At 40.5% G+C, this 25753-nt stretch overlaps 1 protein-coding gene across 5 annotated transcripts in view; it reads left to right on the top strand.

The window, feature by feature from the left end:
• The window catches only part of nup58 (nucleoporin 58), a 71384-nt gene extending 46386 nt beyond the window's left edge, over positions 1-24998 (top strand). For 3 of the 5 annotated variants that reach the window (XM_035413684.1, XM_035413686.1, XM_035413682.1), the window contains 5 exons: positions 11228-11310; positions 11885-12086; positions 20469-20549; positions 22814-22912; positions 23915-24998. In XM_035413684.1, the coding sequence (XP_035269575.1) occupies positions 11228-11310; positions 11885-12086; positions 20469-20549; positions 22814-22912; positions 23915-24084 (635 nt within the window). In that variant the 3' untranslated portion in view covers positions 24085-24998. Of the gene's footprint in view, positions 1-11227; positions 11311-11884; positions 12087-12220; positions 19239-20468; positions 20550-22813; positions 22913-23914 lie in introns of those variants that run through there. The other 2 variants (XM_035413683.1, XM_035413685.1) reach the window with 2 other exon arrangements.
• The last annotated feature ends 755 nt before the right edge of the window (positions 24999-25753 follow it).

The raw sequence follows: 25753 nt of genomic DNA, 5'->3' as shown, positions 1-25753 counted from the left end.
AAATTTGCACTTTTTAAGTTCGCAATGAAATACTGCGAGATTGAATATATGCAGGAGGTTAAACTACATGTGCTAGGTCAAAAACTTCTTGACCACAAGTTCATAAAATCTAAGGGTGGATATGTAGAACTACTATAGATGTATGAAGCAAAAACTAAGCAGTGTACCCAGCATCTCCAAATCTATCCAAAATGTCTAAATTATGCATTGCTGTAAATCATAACATATCCATGTATTTCACTACAAATCAACTGTTTTGACTCAAGAAAATCACTGTTGCATAATTTTCAAATGGGAATTACAAGCTTTCAGTCAGTACAGTGGTCTAAAATAGCTAGGTGTCCAGAAACGTATCCAAAATCTCTCCAAAATTGAATAAAATGTTTTTTGTCCATTATAAAGCATATAAATGAGCCCCTTATGAGGGTTTAAGATGAAACATTGCTATCAGATTAAAAAAATAATGCAAAAACATTGTCACACAATGCGGTACAGTACCTAAATATGTAATAATTAACTCGTGTGTATTTCTATACTCTGTACTCTCGTATGTTTTATTGTATGGGGATGAGACAACATGAAAACAATTTTCACCCGTCCACCACGTTTTGGCAATGTTCCAGCTCTGACGTCATCACTGTTGCATGCTTCACAAAAACTATTACACTTCCGTCTAACGCTTACATTACAGTGTGAAATATTTACATTATATAACACCACTAACCTATTTAAAAATACTCAATTTCAAAAAGAACGTATATAACCGAAATATTTTGAACGATAATACTTACATAGCAATGGTGAAATCTCCTCTATGTTCAGTAGATAGAGACAGAGAGACAGTATCAATTATATTGTTCTATTCGCTTCTGTTTTGCTCCAGAAAACGATGTCAGCTAGGTCTATCAGCAAACATATGGCTTAGCTATGTTCAGAAGTCCTCAATAATAATAGTATTTTCCAAGAAATTACGAAATATCCTTGAACATGTTTCGTTAGGTGCATCGTATTTGTCTGCTAACAGAGTGTGATTGCGTAAGTGAATGCTATGCTAAGAATATTTTCTGTTACGCTGACCTATAAAACGCTATTCCGAAAGCAGAATTAGACATGTTATACATCGTTAGAAAGCTTATACTCTCGCCTACCGAATAAATGAATTGTAAATCTAGTCAGACTGTACTAAAAAGGGCGACGACGCCGTAAACAACAGGTGTGGTGTTACGCACAGCTATTTTGGAAGATACCCAGGCGTCACAGATGCGCCTATATTTCCCAAACGGATTGTCCAAGACAATATATGACCACGCAGTCTCAAAAGGGACATCTCTACACGTAAAACCAATAAGGTTTTATATTTATTCAATATTTAGTCCCAGATATTGACTGTAGAATGACATGGTATCATTTTTAAAAACTTTTTCTCGTTTATTTCGTTATTCAGTGAGCAGCGTTTTCACTGCTGTATAGGCATATCTTAGGGCTATTGTCGGGTTTATCTTGTTGCTATGACGGAATACGATTTTTTAGTGGTGAAAGAATATTTTTATGAATGCCAAGATAGACAATATTGTCCATTATGTCAAGGGTGGGGGGTGTTTTTTAGATGAGACTGCAGGGAGGGGGTGTGTGTTAAATGAACGACGGGAGCGACAATGGTGGGGCTGCGAAACTCCGTTTTCGGCATAGTTGTCATGTATCGTCTACTAATGAAACGGAAACAACGCGTTTCTGTTTTCATCTCATACTTTGGTTGCAGTAGCACCGAATGTTTGAGTTTAGTAATTTAGGCACGCGGGCGTGCCCACCACTAGGGGCTTTGCGCTAAGAGGTTAAAAAGAATATACTATTGATGCAAGCTTTTACTTAAAATATTTCAAGTTTATTGAGTGTCATTAATGCTGAGAATTTTTTTACCCACGGAAATAATCGGTCATCCTCCTCTTTTGTCCTCCCTTTCTTCCTCCTTTATCCGTCTTTCTTAAACTGTCGAATTTAAACAAAATAAAACCAGCGGCAACCGGTGAGCTGAAAATGGGTGATGCGCAAAACTTTCCTTTAAACTAATCATTGATCTCAAACTGTTTTAATTAATTTTCAGTGACTAACAAGCATGCAAACGATCTGACTAAGCATTTGGAAAGGGACACACAGCTTCTTTGCATTTATTTTGTGTTAGGGAGATTAAATGATAAATGCGATTTAGAAAAATCAATTTTAATCACTAAGCAGTGGCGGAATCTTCCCGATTTTCCTTGAGTATCAGTGCAATTAATCCACAAAATAGGCTACTCAATAGCAATACTATCATATATAGCCAGCTCTCCCCAAATAGGCAGTTTTAGCGAATAGCCTAGGCCTTGTAGCCTACATTTATGTTCATTTACAGTACGAAATTGTGCACATTTTAATCAACATTATTTGTGGTTACGTACTTCTTTCTCTGCACTCGAATTCATGGCAAATATCTGCAATGCGTAGACTGTAAACAAAATTGAAGTGCAGGTTTTGTTTTCGCTGGTTATTCTGAAAGCTAACACGGTAGATATAACAGACTGGTGTATCTTGTTTGTTAAATGTAGACTACTTGGTGATTAAAACGGATTTTTAATGGATAAATAGAATTTATCATTTAATCCCCCTAACACGGTATGAAGATGCTGTGTGTTAGGCTACTTGCCAGTTGATTAGTCCGATCGTTGGCACGCTTGATAATAAAGGAAAAATTACTAATGAAAACAGGTTGAGATAAATGATTTGTTTAAAGGAAAGTTTTGCGCCCCACCAATTTCAGCTCACCATTCGCTGCTGAATAAAACGTTATATATGTGAGAAATATTCAATCCTAGCTTAGCTACTGACCAGCAACCTGCTGATTTTGCTCAAGCAATAAAAGTTGCCGTTAATGATAGCCGGCATTCGTGGGGGCTGTTTATCTCTCTTTAAAATGTTGTATAGATGAAATTACATGTTAATGAAATTACCTACCGCGTCCGCTTCCAACAATCAAGACAATCAACGATATTTTTCTTTCTGTGCCTGCTATATAAACGACTGTTCCTCCTGAGTTTTTTTCTTCGGATTTTTGATTGGTTGAGCAAGTAACTGGCTAGAGGGAAGACATGGACTGGAGAATACGAAAAATGGACTGGATTGTCATAGTTATTTGTAAAACTGCCAGTCAAAATTATTTATTTATGGTGGGGCGCAAAACTTTCCTTTAAACTAATCATTTATCTCAACCTGTTTTCATTAGTAATTTTGGTTGTAACTAGGCAGCTGTTTCGTAGGTGACTTAGGTGCATTAACTGTCTTAACTACTGCTTGTATTTTCTCCATAGACTGCGTTGTTGCCGTTCTCGTTGTTAGTGTTAATCAGTTTAACCTTCAGGGTCCAATTTGAACTATGCGGTTGTTCCCTGCACTTGGAGCGGTACTTCTCTCTAGGGGTTTCGTCATACTTGTTCCTGGTTATGGTTATACACTTTGTTGTACGACGCTCTGGATAAGAGCGTCTGCCAAATGCCTGTAATGTAATGTAATATTTATTTATTTACCAAAGGTGGGTGGACACCGTCCACCCACAGTTTAACCCCTGGGTAAACCCTCTGTATTTACTCTGGTGAAGTCTTCTCTTGATTGTTGACTTTGACACAGATACGCCTGCCTCCTGGAGGGTGTTCTTGATCTGGCCAACTGTTGTGAAGGGGTTTTTCTTCACCAGGGAAAGTATTCTTCTGTCATCCACCACAGTTGTTTTCCGTGGTCTTCTGGGCCTTTTGGTGTTCCTGAGCTCACCAGTGCATTCTTTCTTTTTAAGAATATACCAAATAGTTGATTTGGCCACACCTAATGTTTTTGCTATCTCTCTGATGGGGTTTTTTGTTTTTTTTCAGTCTAATGATGGCTTGCTTCACCGACAGTGACAGCCCTTTGGACTTCATATTGAGAGTTAACAGCAACAGATTCCAAGTGCAAATGCCACACTTGAAAGCAGTTCTAGACCTTTTATCTGCTTACTTGTAAATGAAATAATGAGGGAATAACACACCTGGCCATGGAACAGCGGAGCAGCCAATTGTCCAATTATCTTTGGTCCCTTAAAAGGGGGGGGGGACCACAGGTAAACGTCCCTATTAAGCCCACGTACCATATAAGCCCACTTGCAACTTCTGAGTCAAATCAAAAAAAACTACATCATCATTTTGTGCTGTTGATGTTTTTTCAAATGAAGCTGCTTGTTACGTAAATGACACTTTTTATTGTAAGTCAATCACATTTTTTGATATTGAGTTATCGAAGCACGTGTGGCATGTGCCTGCTGATCCCAGAAGAAGTTGCAAAAAAACTTAGGTGATTTTGGTACCCTCAGAAAATAACATTTTTTGTATATTTCTACTCCTGTTTTTGGAACGTACTCACTTGTTATCAAAATTTAAGTGATTAGTGTTTTGAATGAGACATATGTTAGAATATTACCTGAATTAGAAATATTGTGTCTTTTGAAATCAAAATTTGAGTTTTAGCACGCTAGCAAACAGACCACATGCTGCATCAATACAGTAGCTACATAGTATTGTTCATTGCAATGACATAAAGCATGATAAGCATGTATAGTTTATATTTTTGTATGCAGTTTATATTATTATACTGTTAAATAGACAATAAATGTGTATGTTTATCTTTATTTATTTTTTAATTAACATTTTTACCTGGTGGGCTTAAAGGGGACTCTAGCAAAAAAAAATCACACTGTCTGAGGTGGATGTAAATGAGTATAGCTAATTACTTCTCTACATGATCAATTTATACTTTTCATATTATGTTAGTGCACCATATTGATTTATTTCATATAGTTGTTTTTTTAATGTCATGTGAGTAGAATAAAATATTCTGTCTTTAACCATAAATTCACTGATGTTCCCTTTAAGTCCACCTGCTCCCATTAAGCCCACTTTACTGTGTTTCAATGGGGATTTTCTCCCTTTTGACCTTTGAACCATTTTCCTCCCTAATTTTGACCTCACCTGATGAATCAGCTCCATAATTCAGATAATTAATACCCATATTTAAATATCAGTGATATTGCATACGTCAATTCATTCTGGATAAGCCTGTATTCTATCTTAACATTAGCAATAATTTTTTAATCTTTACTTTTCAGATGAGTTTTAGTTTAAGATGGCTATAACACCAAAGAACTACAGTTCATGCCCACGCATGATAGAAGCGCAAGTTCATCCTCTGCAAAGCAGGGCTGTAGGGACCTGGACCATTCTATTTGCGCAATCATGAGGTCATTGAAAATCTACAAAAACAAGATGAAAGCCATGAAAGACTTGTTAGCATAAGACAAAGACAACCACAACGTGGGCAAAAGATTGAAACAAACAAATAAAATAAAGCTTAGACCACCCTATAACCTATGTTATGTTACACTACTAAGATGGAGCATGGAGCAAATGATAGCCTTACTAAAACGATACAATCACCTCAAAGAGCATAGGCCTACGTTTAGTCTGGGAGAAAGTAGAAATTGCAGAAATATTGACATCTTTCTTGTTTATTTTGTTTCAGTTATAGGCTAATGATACATGAGCTTCAATATGTTATGACTGATGTCTCCTCATAATGAACTGTATGTTTTAATGTTACTCCACAATGAACTGAATGGTTTTAAAATGTGTTTTTACAATGTTTTCAAACTACTATCCTTAATGTGATTCACATTTGAAAAGTTATTGTTTAATTGTAAATCCTGAAATTGACTCATTTACTATCCCTAGAACATTAGTATTCAACCTGAAATTGTTTTTCGTTCAGTCAGTCGGTCTTCAGAAATCTTCATAAAAACACCTGTACTTTCAACCAGCTGACTGGACCAGAAATTTTGGCCAATTTCAAATGCCAACAGCACACCATAGGATAGAGATACAGACAAAATGACAACACATATTGAAAGATGAAGTATTGAAGAGTAATTTCCACTATAGTTTTGATTTTGTTCGTAAATAGTTTTTTGGCTACATTCCAAAGAAGACATGTAAGTTTAACTTTTTCTGTGTTGACAACACAGCAAAAAGGCTGGTCATGCCTATTTCAAATGCCATTTACAGGCCATAGGATAGGAGTGGAGACAAAATGAAAATAGCTATTGAGAGCTAAGAGATTACAGATTTGAATAGAACAGGTTTGTATTGTTAAGATTTTTTAAATATATATTTATTTATCAACAAATCATGAAGTGGGCTTAAAGGGTACGTTAGGTACCCATTAAGCCCATGCCAGACTTTTGACATATTTTGACAAATTAAAAAATAAAAACATTAGAAATTGGTATAAATGAATTACTGACACTCCAAATGAGAGATTAGACTTTCATTTTAACCAAAATGTTCTCACTTAAATTGGGGCAGTATACATTAAAAATGTCTGAAAAGCGGATTTGGTGGGCTTAATAGGGACGTTTACCCTATAAAAAGTGCTGTAATTCCTACACCGTTCACCCGCTTTGGATGTAAATACCTTCAAATTAAAGCTGAAGGTCTGCACTTTAAGCTCATATTCATTATTTAATTTCAACTCCAATATGCTGTGGTAGACCGCTAAAATAACAATAACTTTGTCAATGTCCAAATATTTATGGACCTGCCTGTATATATTATTGCTTGTAACATTTCAGTTATTTAGGTTATTTATTTTTTTTGTTACTGCTTTTTAAGACAACTGTTAAACTTTGCTAATAATGCTCAGCATATTTGTACTGGGGCTGGATAACAACTGTTAGTATTGGGGCATTGTTACCCTGAGCAGTGTTAGCATAGTGGCTTGTAGTGGCCTGCTTTGTTTGAATTCATATAACTCACAGTGAAATTGAGTGTCTTTCAAGAGGAATTGGCTGTTCCCTAATTTTGGCATTTCACATATTGTACTGTAAGCGCTCTTATGTGGCTCAGTCATTTTATGTATGTACCAGTTTACTGTGAAGCAAGAACATCGCCAACATTTTTCTGATGGTGTAATATTATTCTGTTGTGATCATATTGTATCCAATATGGGGTATTGGTATCTCCATTGGCTGTCCTTTCACTTACGGCATGGGAAATACTCAAATTTATTGTGTTGATATGTGCAGGATGAACATAAAATTTCTCTTGGATTGATCATAAATAGTAACATTAGTAAAATGTAGCCCCATCCCTATGCAACAAAAGATTACTTACTGTAGAGTACAAAAGAACATACAAGAGTGATTACATATTTAGGTATGTCTGCCACAGTGTCACAGTGTTTTTGCATTATTTTTCAATATGTTTGTGAAATGTATATGTATGAAGTTTTTTTAAATTTTTTAATTTGGACAATTTATTATGTGTATTTATACGAGACTTAGATTTTAAAAGCTAACTACGTTCATCCCTATTGAAGAGATATTTTTTAAATTTAGGGTTTGAGGTGGTCATTACTCTAACCCCCCCGGTTGATAATAGATGTTCCAGAGCTAACGATGTTTACAGGAGCGCATTACTCATACCGCGCATCTGAGGTAAATAGAGACACTAGGCTTGCTAATGACAACTGCGCCTTCATGCAGTTCCGTATTTTCCAACCTGTGCCTTGGTAGGCAAGGAGACACAGCTGGCAAACATACTGCGGGTTGCAAATTAAGACAGGCTACAACGTCAATTAATTTGCTGATACATTACTGATTTTTTATTACATTGATTTTATATGTGTTCGATCGGACAACTGCAAAACACATTCCACTTTTCCCATCATAAAGTTTGCTTGTGCCTGACGAGCAATAATGCTGAACCCTGGAAAACTGTGTTTCTTGAGTCCCAATTGATTTGCAGTGAAATATATGAGTATGTTATGATTTACAGCAATGCTTTATTTGGTAATTTTGTATAAATTTGGAGACACTAAGGGACACCACAGTACAGTGCTTACATTTTGCTTTATATGGGTTTAGTAGCATATCACGCAATTTAATTGCATTTGTGGCACTTTATTTCTATCTGAATTATGAATTTAATCTATGTTACTTAAGTATTACAAATGGTGCAAGTGTCTTGTTTTTCCAAGCCTCTGTGATGCCCACGTCTGGCCTTTAAAGCCTTAAATAGAACACTTCCTAAATGGGAGAGGGTTGGCCAAATTTAGCATCTGCACAAAGGGGTTAAATTTCTCTGCTGTATACTTGTGCAAATAAATAGATGATAAAAGAACATTTTTAAGTGGTTCTTTCATTTTCCCTTGAAAAAGCATGCTGTTATTATTCGTTCCAATAGATGGCAACATAGAGGTTGATTAAATGAAATCTTGATTTTGAATCTTGATCTGGATCAGAATTATCTTTTTGGAAAAAGCTTTGGAAAAACCTCAAAATCAGTTGGATCAATCCGATGCTGGATTGCAAAAAACGGTATTTTATTATTTGTACGTTTGTGATCCAGATTAAGTTTTTTTTAAAACGGACCCTGGTTATTGCAGAGATCATTCTCACATTAGTCCCCATGACATCTGAATAGAATAACATCAATGTTGTGTTCCTCTACCCACTGGGTGACTGCTAATGCTGTTGATGGGTCCATTGACATCTTGTAAGACACTCCTCTATTACTGCTTTTGCTGTTGCTCCACTCCAGGCTAACAAGGACATTTTGAGGCATCAACTCAAAATTCACTTTTGAAATACAGACTGAGCAGCTTTTTTATCTGCAGTAGAAGACAATTGGTACTAATTTAGCCATTTAGTTTCTAAACCTTGTCTGCCTTACTAGTAATGTGGACCCTCAATTGGTGTGGCTTGCTATTCGGTATCACTGACTTGCCGGTTTGTCGACTGTCCTGGACACTTGAGAGGACGACACCTGATTGTCTAGCTTATATAGAAGCCACCTAGCAAGGTAGAAAGGTTAATGAATTTCTGTTGTGGCAAAATTTTATGTCAACAGTCAAAAAAGAACATTCATATATGCACATCTTTGAATCCAATTTGGTGTATAATATCAAAATGCACCAGATATGGTCATATTTATATTTATTTTTTAGGACTTATTGAAAAAATTGCAGTACAGTAATGTATTAAATACATTACTGTACTGCCAATTAGCAGATTTATCAAGAGTGATTTACAGTGCAAAATAAGATCCGGGATTAAATTGCAGTAATTTCCTAGAGGAAGAAAGTATATTCGCAAGAGACAGCTAGTGCAAAATGTGCAGACTTGATTGACAGCTTGTCTACTGTCTCTTGAACATTAAACTTTAAATCTACACAAACAAGAAAAAAGTCCCTGAATGAGCATTGAACTACATTATGTCAACAACACCAAAGAACCATAGGCTCTGACGATTGAGAAAGAATATGCACAAAATCAGGTGTCATGGCTGGGTAAAAGTTCTACTGAGGGTCAGGGTGAAAGAGCCCAGATGGAGTCTGAGGAGGTGGGTCTTCTGTTTGCATCAGAAGATGGACAAAATCTCTGCTGTTCTACCTGCTGTGAAAAGTTAATTCCACCACCAATAGACCATAACCAGACAGCTGAGGTGCGTTCAAGTTCAGCGAACAAGGCAAACGTTTGCAAACTTTTTTCCGTTAGCTTTGTGTTTGTCGCGAACGGTCTGAAAAGGTAGATTGCGGCAAACAAAAATGAATGCTGGACTGAGGGAAATGTTCCCAGATGGGTATTTCAATTGAAGATGCCGCAGTGTGATCAGTTTTTTCAATAATGTTATTGCTAACGCTAGCCAATGTTATTATTGTTCGCTAGCTAGCTATTTTTTTTATCATCGGTGATCACAGAAGCGGCTGTGAGTACAAATACCCTCGTCGCCATGTCTGTTCATGTTTAATGCAAACAATTTGGAATGTTCGTTAAAAAGCTGTTCAAATTGAACTGTTCAAAGAAAACATGTTCGCCACAAACATTCGCCTCTGTTCGCTAAACTTGAACGCACCTCTGATGTGGCAAAGTACAGGCTTAGAGAGGGAGAGGAGTCAGAGTCCCGAGATTGTAGCGTGGTGGGTCAGGCTGGCATCCGATGATTTTTTGAAGGTGTGGGGTAGTCCCATTGGTGGTAGGGTGGCATTAAGGTTTTAAAATTGATGTAAGCAAACATGGATAGGCAGCGGAGGGTAATGAGGAGGGGATTAACGTGGAGTGTTCAGGAGGTTGTAAACCTGGGGAACAACGCCATTCTGGATGAGGTCAGCAAGGCAAGAGTGAGTTATAGTAGTCCAGGTGTAAAAGGACCAGAGCCTTAAACAGAAGCTGGGTTGAGTAGGGGGTGAGGGACAGATTGATTCTCCTGATATTTTACAGAAATAATCTGCAGGCCTGACCCAGTGCTGCTGCATTCGCAGTGTTGCATTCATCATCTCCTAGGTTCTTGGCACTAGATTAATTTGACATAGTGGTGTAGCCTAGGATGAGAGAAACGTTCTGTCGGGGGAAATACACGGCAGCATCTCAATTTGGAGCTAGAACCAGAGTTCGTAGGTGGTGATTTTCCATCCAGATGAAGATGTCAGTTAAACAGGCTGAGATGTGTTCAAGAGACCTATAGGTCCAACAGTAGGGAGGAAGTAGAGTTAAAGAGTCCATTGCCACAGCAAAGATAAAAGCTGTGAGCTTTATGGCACCAAGAGATTTGTCATTGACGGAGAAGAGGTGTGGACCAAGGACAGAGCCTTGGGGGATGCCCCTGTGGAGAGTCTACAGGGTGCTGATACTGTGACACCCTACTGTGACCTGGAAAGAATGTCCAGCAGGATAGGATATGCAGTCCAGATAAGGGCCGTACCGCAGATCCCCATTGCAGACCTCATTGACAGAGAGGATTGCCAGCCGGTCCCCATGTAATACTGAAAGGAATCGCGCAGGTTGTTCTGTGTGAGGAAAATAGAAATTTGAATTTTGAAAATGACATGCTCAAGTTTCTTCCCTAGAAATGCGAGCAGAGAAACTGGTCTATAGTTGTGGATGGCAGGTGGCATTATTGGACTTTTCCCGCTTCATGCAAAACTAATGTAGGAGATTGTTCTAAATATATTTGCAGTTACAGTCCTGTGTCGGAATTCCCGCCATGTACGCACACACACCAGCCCCCACACATTCCCCAGTACCCACCTCATCTGCCATATCCCAGCCCCTCTGCCCTCACATGTTCCAAAGTAGTACCCACCCCTTTACTGACTCTGTTATTGTGTGTTTACACAGATCTGTCCCTGGCCATGCAAAAACTTTACCAGACATTTGTGGCTCTGGCTGCACAGCTCCAGTCGGTGCATGAAAATGTGAAGGTGAGTCCCACTAAAAAGTAGACATGAGCAGGGATGAGACCAAACATAACAGATTTAGTACAGATTTAGAACTTTCGTAGAGGTTGAGACTGCCCTCTGGTTTAGACTGCCCTCAGGGGTGGTTTAGTCTGCCCTCAGGGGCGGTTTAGACTGCCCTGAGGGGCAGTATAGATTGTGACTAAATGGTGACTTTGGATTCAATCAACAGTTGTCCTAAACCTTGGCTTAGAAGTAAATTAAATTGTTAGTTTTCCTTCTCAAACTGTTTTAGTAACTGCAAAACTAAATCTATCTGTGAAAAAAATTTTTACTTCTAAATATTTGTTAAAGTTGAGGGCCAATGTTGATTATATTTAGGCCTTGGACTGTTTACAGTAGATATTTAAACTTTCCACAGCATTGAATTTAGACTTTTTGTGGCTGATGAGAGAATTTTGTGTTGTGTGGCCCTTAGTAAGTGAATTGGCAGCCTGGGTTTGTGTGCATCCATGTGTTTGAGCTCTGAGGGGTTGCCATTGATGGTGTTTCGTAATAATTTTTGTTTAATGTTCTATTCTCTCAATGCACCCCACAGATCCTTAAACACCAGTACTTGGGCTACAGGAAGGCTTTCCTGGAGGACTCCACTGACGTTTTCCAGTCCAAACGTGCCGCCGGCCAGAAGTGGCAGAGCGCCCCTCGCGTCACCACTGGCCCCACCCCCTTCAGCAGTGTTCCGAACGCTGCGGCTGTTGCCATGGCTGCCACGCTAACACAGCAGCAACAGCCCGCTCCAGGTCTGACCTCATTCAAGTTATAGAATGCCCGTAGTTTGTGGAGGGGAGAGGGGAGGTGGAAGTAAAGGACAGTTCAGCCTGTGCCAACCTCGCCTGAAACTATGCCCCTTTCTGCTCCTCTGTATGTGCTGAAGGGGTTTCAGCCCCTCTGCTCCAGGGGCTCTGGACCCCCCACACTCACCTGCTGTGGTCTGTCCGCGGAAACTCCTACTCTGAAATGTCCTGCCGGTATGTGGCGGCACGGACTCCTGGCCCTTCTCCTCGTACCTCTCTCTCCCTCTTCCTCTACCTTGGTTCCTCCCTCTGTCTTCTCTCACTGTGAGAAAAAGCACCTAAATCTCATTCTCTGTCTTATGTGGAGGATGAGAAACAGTCCCCTATGAAGTAATTGAACATCCACCAGGATGCACTTCTAGACTTTTAGTCAATTTTTTTGTTTCTTGTCTCTCTTATGCTGATGCCACACCTTTCTCACCAGGTTTCTACTCAGAATCAGACTCCCCTGAACTCTCACCGCTTGCTGCTCCAATACTTTTCTTTTAGAATAGATTAATGTTAATATGTTCTTACAAATATGTTTCTCCTGCCTCGTTTTCAAGATATTTGGGTCTCACTGACACAAACTGTGAAAGGCGATTGATGTTTCAGGAAATTTTAATTGTTTTAAAGGTAGAATTCGCTGCACTTAGTTCGGTCCACATTCAGGTTATCATAGTCTCACCTAACCAAATATGGCTTGTTGCATTTTCTTTGTTGCTAGTTGTAACTTTTAAAAATTCTCTGGTGCTGAGCAATACCGTTCTTCCGATTTGGCGTTGTAAAGTAATTACCAACAAGTATTTACCAATATATGGAACATGGAAGTAGCTGGTTATACTCTCCAGACAAAGATAAAAATGTTCTGACTTGCCAAACTGATGGGTTGGCTGAGTGCTTGTACTTGCTTGTTTATTGACTGATTTCATAGATAACAATTATCCTAAGGCAGTATTGCCAATGTACATGTACTCTTATTCAACAGGTCAGGAGTTCCTGAGCTACTACATTGGGATTAATTTGTCTAAATCTTAGGAGTGCCATCTTCACATGTGGGGTATTACACATATCATGCTCTGGGTGTTTGTATTATGGTTTGCAGTGCTGGTTATAAAATGCATTAATTTCTGGATTAATGTCAATTCTTTTCATTTAACACATTTTGCCAGCTGCCAGAGTAGCATTGCCCATCCCTATTAAGAATGTGGGGTCCGTATTGTTTGAAACGGCTGCAGCAGCAGTAGACGGTGGGAGAGCTAAAGGGCTTTTGCACTGCTTTTATATTGGAGTGCTCTGATTATACGCATACACACAAACACACTACCACACACAATAACCACATAACATTCCATTCTTTTAACAGTCATGCATTTGTCCAGAGCGACTTGCAGTGTAAGAGGTCATAACTGCATACACCTGCGTAACAGAAGCAGCAGTGCTAGATCCGGCTAGCGCTCCCAGATTACTGTGCATATATGCATATATCACTAAAGCATACAATTTACTGATGTTGGCCAAGAATCTCAATGCAGGCCACCACACATGCATACAGGTAAACCTAATGACCATTAAACCATGAAATATAGTAATAGCTTAATTAATTGCATATGGTAGGTGTGCTTGGACATGGTGATTGCAGGGGAGTCTAGTTGCAGTCTGAAAAGGTGTCTTGTCAGTCTGCATGATACACAGACGTTCCTCACACAGACGTTCCACATGCTCGCACATACATACACTGTCACACACCATGTCCCAGTTTGGCCTGCAGCATGCAATTGCAGCCATCATGGCCATCGGCATGCACAGCACATGCATGAGAGAGACTGGCTAACAGAAAGTTGTAATGTTGTAATGACATGTTACTGAGCAGTTTGGCGATCATAACCTTTTGGATTTGAAGGGTCAGTTTTAGGTAAGAGTGGAGCACGGGACAAAATCAGTCCCTTCCCTTAGTGTAATGTGTATAAGTTAAGTTGGCTTGTCTCCAACTAAGGTGGATGTAAAATGATCAGGGTTTGATAGAACTGTTGTAGGTTCTGATTGACTAAAATAAACTATATGCACAATTAAAATGTTACTACAATATTTGTGAAGAATAAGTGCACTCTTCCTTCAAAGGAGAAAAATGTGCTTTATTGTCGCTTTATTCTGAAGATTACACACAAATAGATTAGACTATGCAAAACGGTGCGGCCCTGGGGCCTGAGTGTAGCATTACATCATTTACATGAATGAACAAGTAGACAAGGATAAGAATGCTAAATGAGATGAGGCGAAAATATAGCGTTCTGTCTTATTACTCCATAAAATGTGATTTTTAACAGGGGGTGCATTATGAGCTCGCCCCAAACACAACTTAATGTGCCTGTTGAGTGTCTGGGAGCAAAGCGTTAGTGTGAAGTGCCAATTAGATGTGCCAATCGGAGCCCGATGGTGGGTGGAAGGTTCCGACCCCCCCTGCTGTGGTGACTGCACCATGCTGCAGGGCTCAGAGCTGGGGGCAACACTGTGCTGTGTGCATTCAGCCTTTCCTAGTGTTTTACACCTTTCTCCTCTGCTCAGACGTGGAGGTTATTTTGCATTCATGATTTGAGGGATTTGATGCCCAGGGCTGAGTGAATTTTGAGTGAGCTGTTTCGAAGGAAGGGTCTTTAAATTTTAGAGAAATTTAGTTCAGTGTTATTTTAAGTTGAGATTTGCGGAGGGAGTCACAAAGTCACAGGCTTCAGCTGCTGTTGGGAGTATTACTGTTTTCAGGGACCTAGCAGGCTTTTCCTGTACTGAAGGACATGCTCATAGGTAGATGATCACATCCTATAGTTTATAATTCTCTGTGATACTTATGGGCGCCCGGTCGAGCTGTCGAGTTGCCGGTGTATAATGAGGTGTGGTTCTGACTTCCAGCTGAACCCCTCCCACACACGTGGCTAATCGCGGACCGCCTAGCGGGCCTCCCAGCCGCTGCCAGCACTGGAGCGATCAGCGCTCATTCCAGACCCAAAGGCCATTCAGTGCATTAGGTCTTCAGTTTGATACCCCACTTGGGAGCCCCATAGTAGTTCTGTCAGTGCTATGGCCAGCTTGTGGACTCCACATCACTACAGAGTTTTAAAAACGGTAAACAGTCCCAAAAGCAGCTACCACATGAAGAGGGTTGTGAGCTTTGCTTTACTTTCTGATCTGGTGCCCTGTGTGATGATGTTGGCTTCATTGGCACTTGATATTGATTGCTGTGGTAGAAAAGCATTGCTGTTTGAAGACTGCAGTTATTTTTTTAACGGACTGTACATACCCCTGTCCATAGGAGCTCTAGATTAAAGCTTTGTAATGAGTTATATGGACATCCTTATCAATTTCATGTGGGGTTGTATGCTCAAAGCCCACTTAACCATTTCAATGTTTAATAAATTTATTGGTTTTAGTATGTTCTTGAACATTGTTTTGAAGACCTCGGTATAGTGTGGTTACAGATTTTTTTAAATGCTCAAATGGTTCCCTTGAAAGATTTTATATTGTTAACTACTGAGTCATTATTTGCTTTAACATATAATTTCTAATTATTCTATGACAGGTATTGGTAAAATATTAAAGGTGTTGCTTGCTGTTGAGGCTTAAAAGTTTAAAACTTGAATAACCATTCCTTCACCCATGACAATAGTAAAATCACATCATGTGATCTATTGGTGGAGGGTGTACTTGATGGTATTAATGCAGTAATACTGGATACCAGTATAAAAATGGTCCATTTTTGATGGTGAATATGTTTTCAGGACTGTTGCCTTGTGTACATGGATTTGCTCGGAGACACTTATGCGGACACTTACTTGTGCATGTGAGTGTTAGTGCTTGGAGGGGACAAGTGCATATATGCATTTTGTTGAATGTTGGTGTGAACACCTGTGTGTGTGTGTGTATTTTAAGGTTTGTTGGGAGTGCATGCATATTTTCTTTTAGAGAGGACATATTTATCTATGCTTGTTAGTTAATGGTTGGAATGTACATGTACATACCTCTACTTGTGTTATTGTATGCAGTTGAAGGACAGTATTATGTTCCTGTATATATGCTGTTGTCTTGGATTCACTTTTAACAGTAGGACATGTAGTCTAGTGCTATCCTGCAGTGTCCCCTAACCAGCCCCATCCTTCTGGCCCATTGTCTCTCTCCGTTCTCTTTCTTTCTCTGTTCTCTCTCTCTATTTTTCTCGCTCCCTTCCCTGGACTTATTACCGGAGGGACACCATCTCTTACTGTATCATTACATAATACACTTTATATTTCTGTACTGTTCATGTCTCTTGAGCAGGGTTACTTGTACACATTGCCATGGTACCAAAAGAAATTCTGAACAAATTAGTTTTTGAATTTTAAAGTGTCATTAGCTAAATGTATCTCCAAGCTAGTTACGTTAAATAATGTCATCTCTCTCTCTCTCTCTCTCTCTCTCATAACATCTTTATCAAGTTACTTTCTGTTACATAGTTCAGTTTGTATGACAATCAAACATTAATTTTATGTGTGTGTGTGTGTGTGTATATATACACACACACACATATGTGAAGATAATGTATGCATCTCTGTACACAAATAATGATAGCAAAATGGGGCTGCTGGGCTGCTCATCCTGTTAAAGTACCTTTCTAATGCATTGATGGGCCCCACTGTGTCTGAATGTTCACCCTATAGGGTGCCACACAGTTGCTGCTAACATTACCCACGCTCACGGAGGGGAGGGTGTAGGTCCCCCGTGCAGACCGTTCCATTGCTCTCTACTGACTCCCACTGGTTAACCGGGTGCCCCGGAGTCTGACTGTTATGCTGCACATGAGACATCTTCCGACTCATGTCTGCGTGAGCTTGACTTAAGAACTGCTGTATGTACAGAAGCAATGGATGGCATCACATGCTTTGGAGGAGAGCACATGATTGGCTGTATATGTAGTCTATATATCTAACCAGTTTAACTGTTTATCTCCTTACTGCATGTCTTCTCTTCCTTTGCGCTTTCCTTCCAAAAATTCTTCCCATCTCCTTTTCTCCTTTCCCCATCCCCCCCCCCCCTCCTCCATTCCTCATCACTGTTTCTCTTCCATTTCTTTCACACTCATCCATCCTCTTTCTCTCATTCATACTGGTCCTGTGTTCTCTGCAGGGTCCATGTGAATGAATGTTCTTGGATAGGCATTGCTGCGTTTTTAGTATTACCGCACATTACAATGTGAAATTTAAACCCTTTAATGACATCTCCGTCACCAGATATTAATTTTTGCATCTTCTATCCCTTACCGTGGAAATCTTTTCTTATCTTTAATATTCTGCCCTTGCCCCTGGTGTCTCATAAATACCAGACTACTGAATTGCTGAACTTTCACTATACATTATTTTATCTCTGTACAGTCAACCCGTTTGAAAGTTCTCAAATTACATCATTGATATGCAGATTTCATCTTTCGATGAAGGATTTCTGTTTGACTGGATATGCAGGAGGTTGAGTATCAATCCATTCTGGTGCAGTGAATGAACTGTGAGAAATACACTAGATTGGATTAGCAGTGTTGGTTCTGGTCTTGTTATTGTAGAATCCAGGTCACTGTGCTTGTGTGCAAGCCAGGTTGCGGCTAAGTTTAATAAATTGTTTCAGTGCAGTCCACACTGATGAAGTGATCATTTGTGACCTCTCATTGCTTCACATCAGTGTGGCTTCCAAGTGTTCTGGGCTATCTGAAGCCCTGCTTAGCCTGTCACCATTCTGTGGCTCTGCGCTGGGAACAGGCGAATGCTTGCGAAAGGTTTAGCACGAAGACGGACTTAAATGACACAATGTCTCTTTTTTTTCTTCTTTATTTTAAGGGCTAGTGCATTTCTTTGCTTGTGAGTTTTCACAGAGAGTCGGTTTGCTCCCTGTGGTTGCTGGGAATGCCAGCAATGTAGGCCTCCCAGTGGAAAATATGTTTCCATAAACAGTGCTATGGCAGTCTAATTCTCCAGAACATGGCGTGTTAGTTAAACTGCTGATATGGACTGGTCAGTCCAGCCCTGGTTTCAAGAATGCTATTGTTATCCATCTTATTGAAAATTATTTCAGTAATCTTCTGATTCTGATTTTAATCCATTTGGTTCTCTGATTCCTCTAGAATCCATTTTGGCTCTGTAATCCTTGTAGAGCTCATATTAGTCAATGACCCTTAACCCCTTTGTGTTCTGTGATGCCTCTATAATTCAAGTGGTTCTAGAGTGGTCTTTGTAGAACTGTTTGACTCTAGAATGTCAGCTGGAGTATTTGCTTTTGAATTAATTTGGGTTTGTGCTTTGAAAAGGAGGCAGCTTTTTGGGCCTCAGTTGTTGGGACTCACTCACAATCCTGTCAGGTACATAATGCTTTAGCCCATTTGCATAGCATTGTGCAATTTATGGCAACGACGAAATAAGATTTGAGCAGCCTTGATCTTAAAATATCATTACTGAGTTTATTAGTGACCAGATATGGTCATTGAAGTGTACTGGTTGAGGTAGGCTTTAACAGAACCATAGGCATCACTGGGCACTGTATCACTCCAGACTAGAATGTGCAATGTGGGGCCATGTCTTAAAATGCATTACATCCACGGATCAGAACGTCCCATTTTTGAAAAGTTTACACAGGAATAATATGAAGCGGTAGTTTTGATCTAACATTAACTCACCGTTTGTTTTTCTTTAGACGAGTGTGTGTGTTTGTAAAGCACTGCTTGTTGGTGCATTAGCTATGGTGTGCCTTTAAATTGTAGATATAACCATATAACCAGTGTGTTGCATCATGGCTTCCACATACCCCAGAAATCTTAAACAGAACGGAATGATGTAACATAAGAGTAGCAACTAGGAACCTTCTGATTGGTTTTGTCTCCAATTGTCTGTCATGTTTCATGTAAGTGATCTGCTTTTAAATTGACAATAAATCTATTAAAAAAGCCCTTGTCTTGTTTCTTTTTGACTGATAAGTTATTTACACCAAATTGGATGAGGGGGGAAAAACTAATTGGTGATGCAACTTGGCATACCTCTAAGTTGTACATCTTAAATGAGACATCCAAACCCTTTATGCATTAACATCTAAAAAGGGGATGTTTCTACCTAACAGCAAAAAGGAAACATGAGACTTGAGACTTTTAAGTTAATTTGCACTAAGAAAAAGTAGTGTCAGCAATGAAGGGACTGTTTCAGTGATGCATGATCTTAATGAATTGGCACATGCTACACTGCAAGGAAAGGGGAAGATGACTGTGAGAACAGTAAGGTAAAGTATGTTAAGGAACAGTATAGTGTGTTACGGAATAGTACAGAAATGTAAAGTTGTTACGTAATACAGTATGACACGTTAAGGATCAGTGCAGTAAAAGCATGTGTTAAGGAACCGTACAGTAGGATGGCATGTGTTAAGGAACAGTACAATATAAAATGTGTTAAGGAACAATACATCAATGTAAAGTGTATTATGTAATGATACAGTAAGATGGTGTGCAAGGAAAAGTACAATGGAATAGCATGTTAAGGAACAGTACAGCAAGATGGCATGTTTTCAGGAACAGTAACGTGTGTTAAGGAACAGTACAGAAATATAAAGTGTGTTGCATAACAGTACAGTAAGATTGTGTGTTAAGGAACAGTAATAAGACCACGTATTAATGAACAGTGCGGTAAGAAAGCATGCGTTAAGGAACTGTACTGTGTTGGAGAAGAGTACAGTAAGGCAAAGTGTGTCAGAGAACAGTACACATATTTTGATTGGGACCATGCTTATCAGTAGTGTGGAGAGTGAGAGTGGGTCTTGCGGCAGGCCATCACAGCTCTGACACCACGTTTTGCAGACAGATAGGTTTGATACACACGCATGAGGTGACCAACTGTTGCATCATGGACAATTGAAGCTGTTTAAGAAGGGACCAGAGTCATTTTTCTGCATGTTTGCTGCATTTTGAACAAATAATTCTGACTTTTTATCTACCCAGAATGCAACACTGAATGGGTTGGAAGTTCATTTGTGGGGTGAGGGAAAAGTCTTGGTAATTTTTGCATTTTTAAACAGCAGTCACATTTGGTGTTGTGGTAGACATTTCTTTCCAAATCTTGCACTACATGTAATGTTGAAAGGGCAGTTTGCGCTATGGGTAACATTGAAGACCAAGTGGTGCACTATAGGTAACCCAAGGCAATGTGGACTGTGGGATGCACTGAAGACTCGGCATTGCTTGCTTTTTCCCTCCATTGGACATGGTGGCGTTAGTGAAGCCCCCCCCCCCCCCAGAGGCATGCAGTATTGCTGGTTTCCAGGAGAGTAAGCCCCTTCTTTGCTCTCTTTCTGTCCCAGGACCACAGCCGCCCCTGGGGGTGGGACTGGCGGCCCCTCTCGCCCCGGGCCTGGGTGCTGGTTTGGGCTCTGGCCTCGGAGGTACCTTTTTATTTTCACTCAGATCACCCTGCCCCTCCCTCCCCCTCCCCCAGCCAATGCGTTGCAGAGAATATAGTGTGATGTCTGGTCTGAAACACTGGCAGCGCTATGCAGATACCCCCACTCTGTACTGCACAGGTCTCCACATATAAGAGCTCTACACATAAAGTATGTCTGCTGTGCGTAGTTCTGCACTTGTGACTCCTTTACTGTACACAGAAGTCTGCATATGCAGACTTACCGCACACCTGTCTCCTGACTTGCTGAATCAGTCAGGACAGGTACTTGTGCATAATTTATCTGAGGAAAAAGTATTGCAGCGTTCATTTTGATTTAACACATATTAAGTATGTTCTTGGGTTTTCAACGGCCAAACGGTCATTCAGAGCACCAAAATCCTCAGTCCTCGCTGCGTGTTGGTATATGTATATAAATTAATGGGACGGGGATTCCACACACGTGTTTTTGAAGTAGCGACCTCGAACCTAGCAGTGACAGGAAGGGAGGAAGATTGAGGGATCTCGCTAATGCTTTCTTCTGGCCTCCACCTCCATCCACATGCTCCTTTCACCCAGACCCCCCAACCCCCTCCTCGAAATCATAAGCAGCGTTCATATGTTACACTTTACACCTTAACTAACACCTTAAAGGTAAGCAGCAGAGGTGAAAGCTGCTGGATGATTTTCCAATGGCAGCAGTCCCATTGGAACATGCGGACACATGGCACACGTGTAAGTGGTGATAAATGGTGCTGTTTCTGCCAGCATCTTCCCAGATCAGTGAGGTTTTTGTTGCAAGGGAACACAGGACACACACATGAAATTGGAGCTAAGCAGAAATGCTTCTCGCAGCTGTAAATCTGCTATCGCTCCTCTCCATGTTGCCCATGTGCTCTGCTGCAATGTCTCTCCTGTCACGAGCGTACATACGGGTGGCAGAGCACACTGGTAGACGGGCTAAGGTGCCAGAGCAGACACGCGACCTATCACTTACCCGATCTGTGCTTTCTAGAAATGGTAATGGTAAATGGACTGCATTTATATAGCGCTTTTATCCAAAGCGCTTTACAATTGATGCCTCTCATTCGCCAGAGCAGTTAGGGGTTAGGTGTCTTGCTCAAGGACACTCGACATGCCCAGGGCGGGGTTTGAACTGGCAACCCTCCGACTGCCAGACAATCGCTCTTACCTCCTGAGCTATGTCGCCCCAAAAAATGTCTGTTCTCTCAACTTGCATGCTCAGGTGTGGGATGCACACGTGCGTGCATGTAAAGTAGATGCAGTGCTGCAAATTTGGCTCCAGGTGGCGCTGCAGTCTGTTACACTGAGTAGAGGTCTGAAGGAGAGGGAAATGCTTCCTGCAGATATAGCCTTTCGTCAAACCACAGCTGGGGAAACTTGCTGCACACGGTACTACACATTGACGTACACTGACATTATAAACCGGGGTGTCCAACTGAAGTCCTGGAGGGCTGCACTTGGCAGGTATTTGTGGTGTCCTTTCAATCGGCAGCCAGTTAAAGTCCATGAGAACAAGGTGTGTAGATTCTTTAGTCAATTAAATTGAATCACTGGTGTTGGAGTGCACCAAAAAACCAGTAGACACTGCAGCCCTTCTGGACTGGGTTCTTATGTCCCAGGTTTGAAAAACTCGCTCCACACTTGCATATTAATTTCCTACACATTCATAAGTCACCCTTACTTGTGACATGGGCAGTTTTCTCCAAATCCATGTACAGCACATCCATATATGCACATTACCCTGCCATCCATAATCACACCTATACAAATCTACTCACCCTGCATGGATATCATCATCTTTAAATGCGTTCCACATGCTCCTTCATACATGAAATTTGCTGAATCTTGGTTTTTTATTTTTCCTTTGCTTTTTGTGTATTTTTGTTTTTATATTAGTGGTATCCACGTGCATATTAATGGACAGTACAGTATTTCTAGTGGCTTTTGGAGTGTGTTAATAGTTTCTGTAGTGCAGGTTAATGGTTAATTCAGTGTGTGTTTATAGTTAGTGTAGTGTGTTTTTAGTGGTCTGTGCTGTTTTTGTGGAAATGTCTGATTACACAGCCTGTCCAGTGTCAGATCTTCCTGGTGTTTTTGTTGTATGTTTGTAATTTGTTATGTTTTCTTGGTTTGTGTAGTGACAGTGTGTGTGTCGATTGGTAAGCAGTACATGTATGTGTTTTGGGTGCTTGTACAGCGTTGTGCAAATGTTTTGTTGACAGTTTTCTTCCTGTCTCCTGGCAGCCTTCGGCAGCGGTCCTGGTTTTGGCGGAGTGACCGCAGGTGGCTCGTCTTTTGGCTTTGCCTCTTCCAGCAAACCATCCGGAGGGAGCCTGAGCGCAGGTGTGTCCACTTTGACTTTCTCTGACATCATTTCCAATTACAGTAGCTGCTGACCTGAAACATAGGTAGATTTGTTCTTGCCCTTTGCCACTTACGGACACTGCTGTGCTAAACTTGCTATCTTACCTGTCAACTGCACATGCACCCAAGCAAGTTAAACTGAAGGTTAATTGCAAAGTATAGGAGTCTAAACTTCCGAATGTTCCAAAACTCATATTTAAAACAAATAGGCCCAACTTCTATTTCAGTATGATTTATGTTGCTCTTTAATTACTCGTTAATACCTTTCATGGTTCTTGTGTTCTTTCTGCAAAAATTTCATTTGTGTATTATGATATTGTCGTCACCAAATGACAGCACACTGGATCTCGGAATGTTCGTCAGGTATAAACAGTTGCCTTTGGTTGTCGCTAAGCAACTTCAGACACAATTACAAGAGAATGCAAAGCATCTTTGCTATCATTAGTTTGATAATGTTGTGATGCTGCTTTAGCTATATTCTGGCTACACAGTTTTTTATTTTGGCTAGTTAGCTAATGTTTGTTAACATTTGTTGACCTAGAAGCCGAAGAGCGCAGCTATATCCAACATGGATAAGTAGTATGGCAAGGTTAGCTTGTTAACAGAAATCTACTCGCCTGTAGCTAGCATTGAAGTTTATCTGGATGGACTTAATACGTATGTTGTTGTAAATATTTAATCTTTAGATTTCCCCCTAGCTAGCCACAGAGGCAGGTCACGCCAATCATGTTTGATGCCTCCAACTAGAGCCCCATTTTTTTCAGATATAAAAAAAAATACTTTCTTATTTAGCAAGGCACATCCTGTAAATTGGGCAGACTTTTCTCACTTCAGAGTCTCGGTCTTGCTCATATATTAATGGCTTATTAGCCTGACAAGTGAGGCTGAGGTTTAAAGACTATTTTTTTCTTGTTAAATAATTCTCTCTTCGTGGCCTCTCCTTTCTTCCCTCATTATCTGTGGCTCTATTCGTTTCTCCAGGTTTTGGCACTTCCAGTACCTCTGGCTTTAATTTCAGCAATCCTGGGATCAATGCATCAGCAGGGCTCACATTTGGCGTCTCCAATCCGCCAGCGGCCGGGTTTGGGGCCAGCCCACCGCTGCTGCAGCTTAAGAAGCCCCCGGCAGGCAACAAACGAGGCAAAAGATAAAGAAAGCTGAGCAAAGGATGGAGCACACAGGGGAAGAAGAGGAACAGGCAGGCAAAGGGAATAGGACGGGAAGAGCGGGGAGATCTATTTTTATATTTTGTTCGGGGGAGGGCTGTTGTGTACAAATTAATGAGCACATTGAAGTCTTTTGTGTTGTTAAGTCGGTTTTTATCTTTTTGTTTTGTGTTGCCATTTGTTTTGTGTTGTTTCTATAATGTCCTACGAGGCAGGGAGCAGATTGAGTAAAGAGGGAGAGAGGGGTTTAAGAGTCAAAGGTCAGGGGTCAGCATTGGCTGTGGTTAATGGGTACTTAAACTGTTTTAACTGACTCAGGGGTGAAGGTCTTTTTGTTCTCAAAGAACCTAGATGAGGGCAGCCAAGCCCCCGTTATATGTAATCAAGACTGGATTTGGCTCCCCGATTGGTTGATTTAAGATCGTACAGATGATGCCTCCGAGTGGCTGCAAGATGTGACGATCATAACGTGTACGTGCGCCTGCACATGTATGCACATAGGTGTGTTCTGTGCATGTATGAGTGCACTGACTCCACTTTCCACTAATATCCCTAGATGAGGCTCAGTTGTGATGTTCCATAAAGCTCAGCGGTAATATTGCATGAGGTTCAACTGTAATATTGCGTGAGACTTGTCTTATTTAGTCATCTTTCAGTCACAGTGTCTTAGCTTACTGACCTGCCCAGCTCAAAAGAGCAAACTTCCTGACTACATGCAGGCTTATGGAGGGAGATTTTTTTTTCTTTTTTATTCGTTTTCCCGATTGTCAATTGCGCTTTTGTTACCAAATAGTGAAGAGATTTTTTTCTATACTTGTACCAGAATCTATGTGGAAATGTGTATTTTCTGACTTGAAAGAGCAAAGCAAATTTAATAATAAAAATAATCAAAGGTGAAATGGTTCTGTCTTCCTGTGTATGAGTTGTCTGCTAGAGGCGCCTGCATTACATACGGGTTGCTGGTGCGTTGTGAAGCAGGGAAGTCCTTAGGTACCTATGACCCTGCCTTCCAGGGTGACATGATGGCATACTTGGTCCCCGGATCTTCTGGCCACCCTGAGCACCCTCCAGGAGGTAGGCGTATCTGTGGCAATGTCAACAATCAAGAGAAGACTTCACCAGAGGAAATACAGAGGGTTTACCACAAGATGTAAGCCATTGGTAAGCCTCAAAAACAAGAAGACCAGATTAGAGTTTGCCAAAAAACATCTAAAAAAGCCTGTACAGTTCTGGAACAACATCCTATGGACAGATGAGACAACTTGTACCAGAATGATGGGAAGAGAAGAGTATGGAGAAGGGAAGGAACTGCTCATTATCCAAAGCATACCACCTCATCTGTGAAGCATTGTGGAGGTAGTGTTATGGCGTGGGCATGTATGGCTGCCACTGGAACTGGTTCCTTTGTATTTATTGATAATGTGACTGCTGACAAAAGCAGCAGGATGAATCCTGAAGTGTATAGGGCTATATTATCAGCTCAGATTCAGCCAAATGCTTCAAAACTCATTGGATGGCATTTCACAGTGCAAATGGACAGTGACCTGAAGCATACTGTGAAAGCAACCCAAGACTTTTTTTAAGGCAAAGAAGTGGAATGTTCTGCAATGGCCAAATCAATCACCTGATCTGAATCCAATTGGGCATGCATTTC

This window comes from Anguilla anguilla, chromosome 4 (genome assembly GCF_013347855.1).
Source record: "Anguilla anguilla isolate fAngAng1 chromosome 4, fAngAng1.pri, whole genome shotgun sequence".
NCBI lineage: Eukaryota > Metazoa > Chordata > Actinopteri > Anguilliformes > Anguillidae > Anguilla > Anguilla anguilla.
Note: the sequence above shows the minus strand (reverse complement) of the source record. Positions and strands in the feature narration are given on the sequence as shown.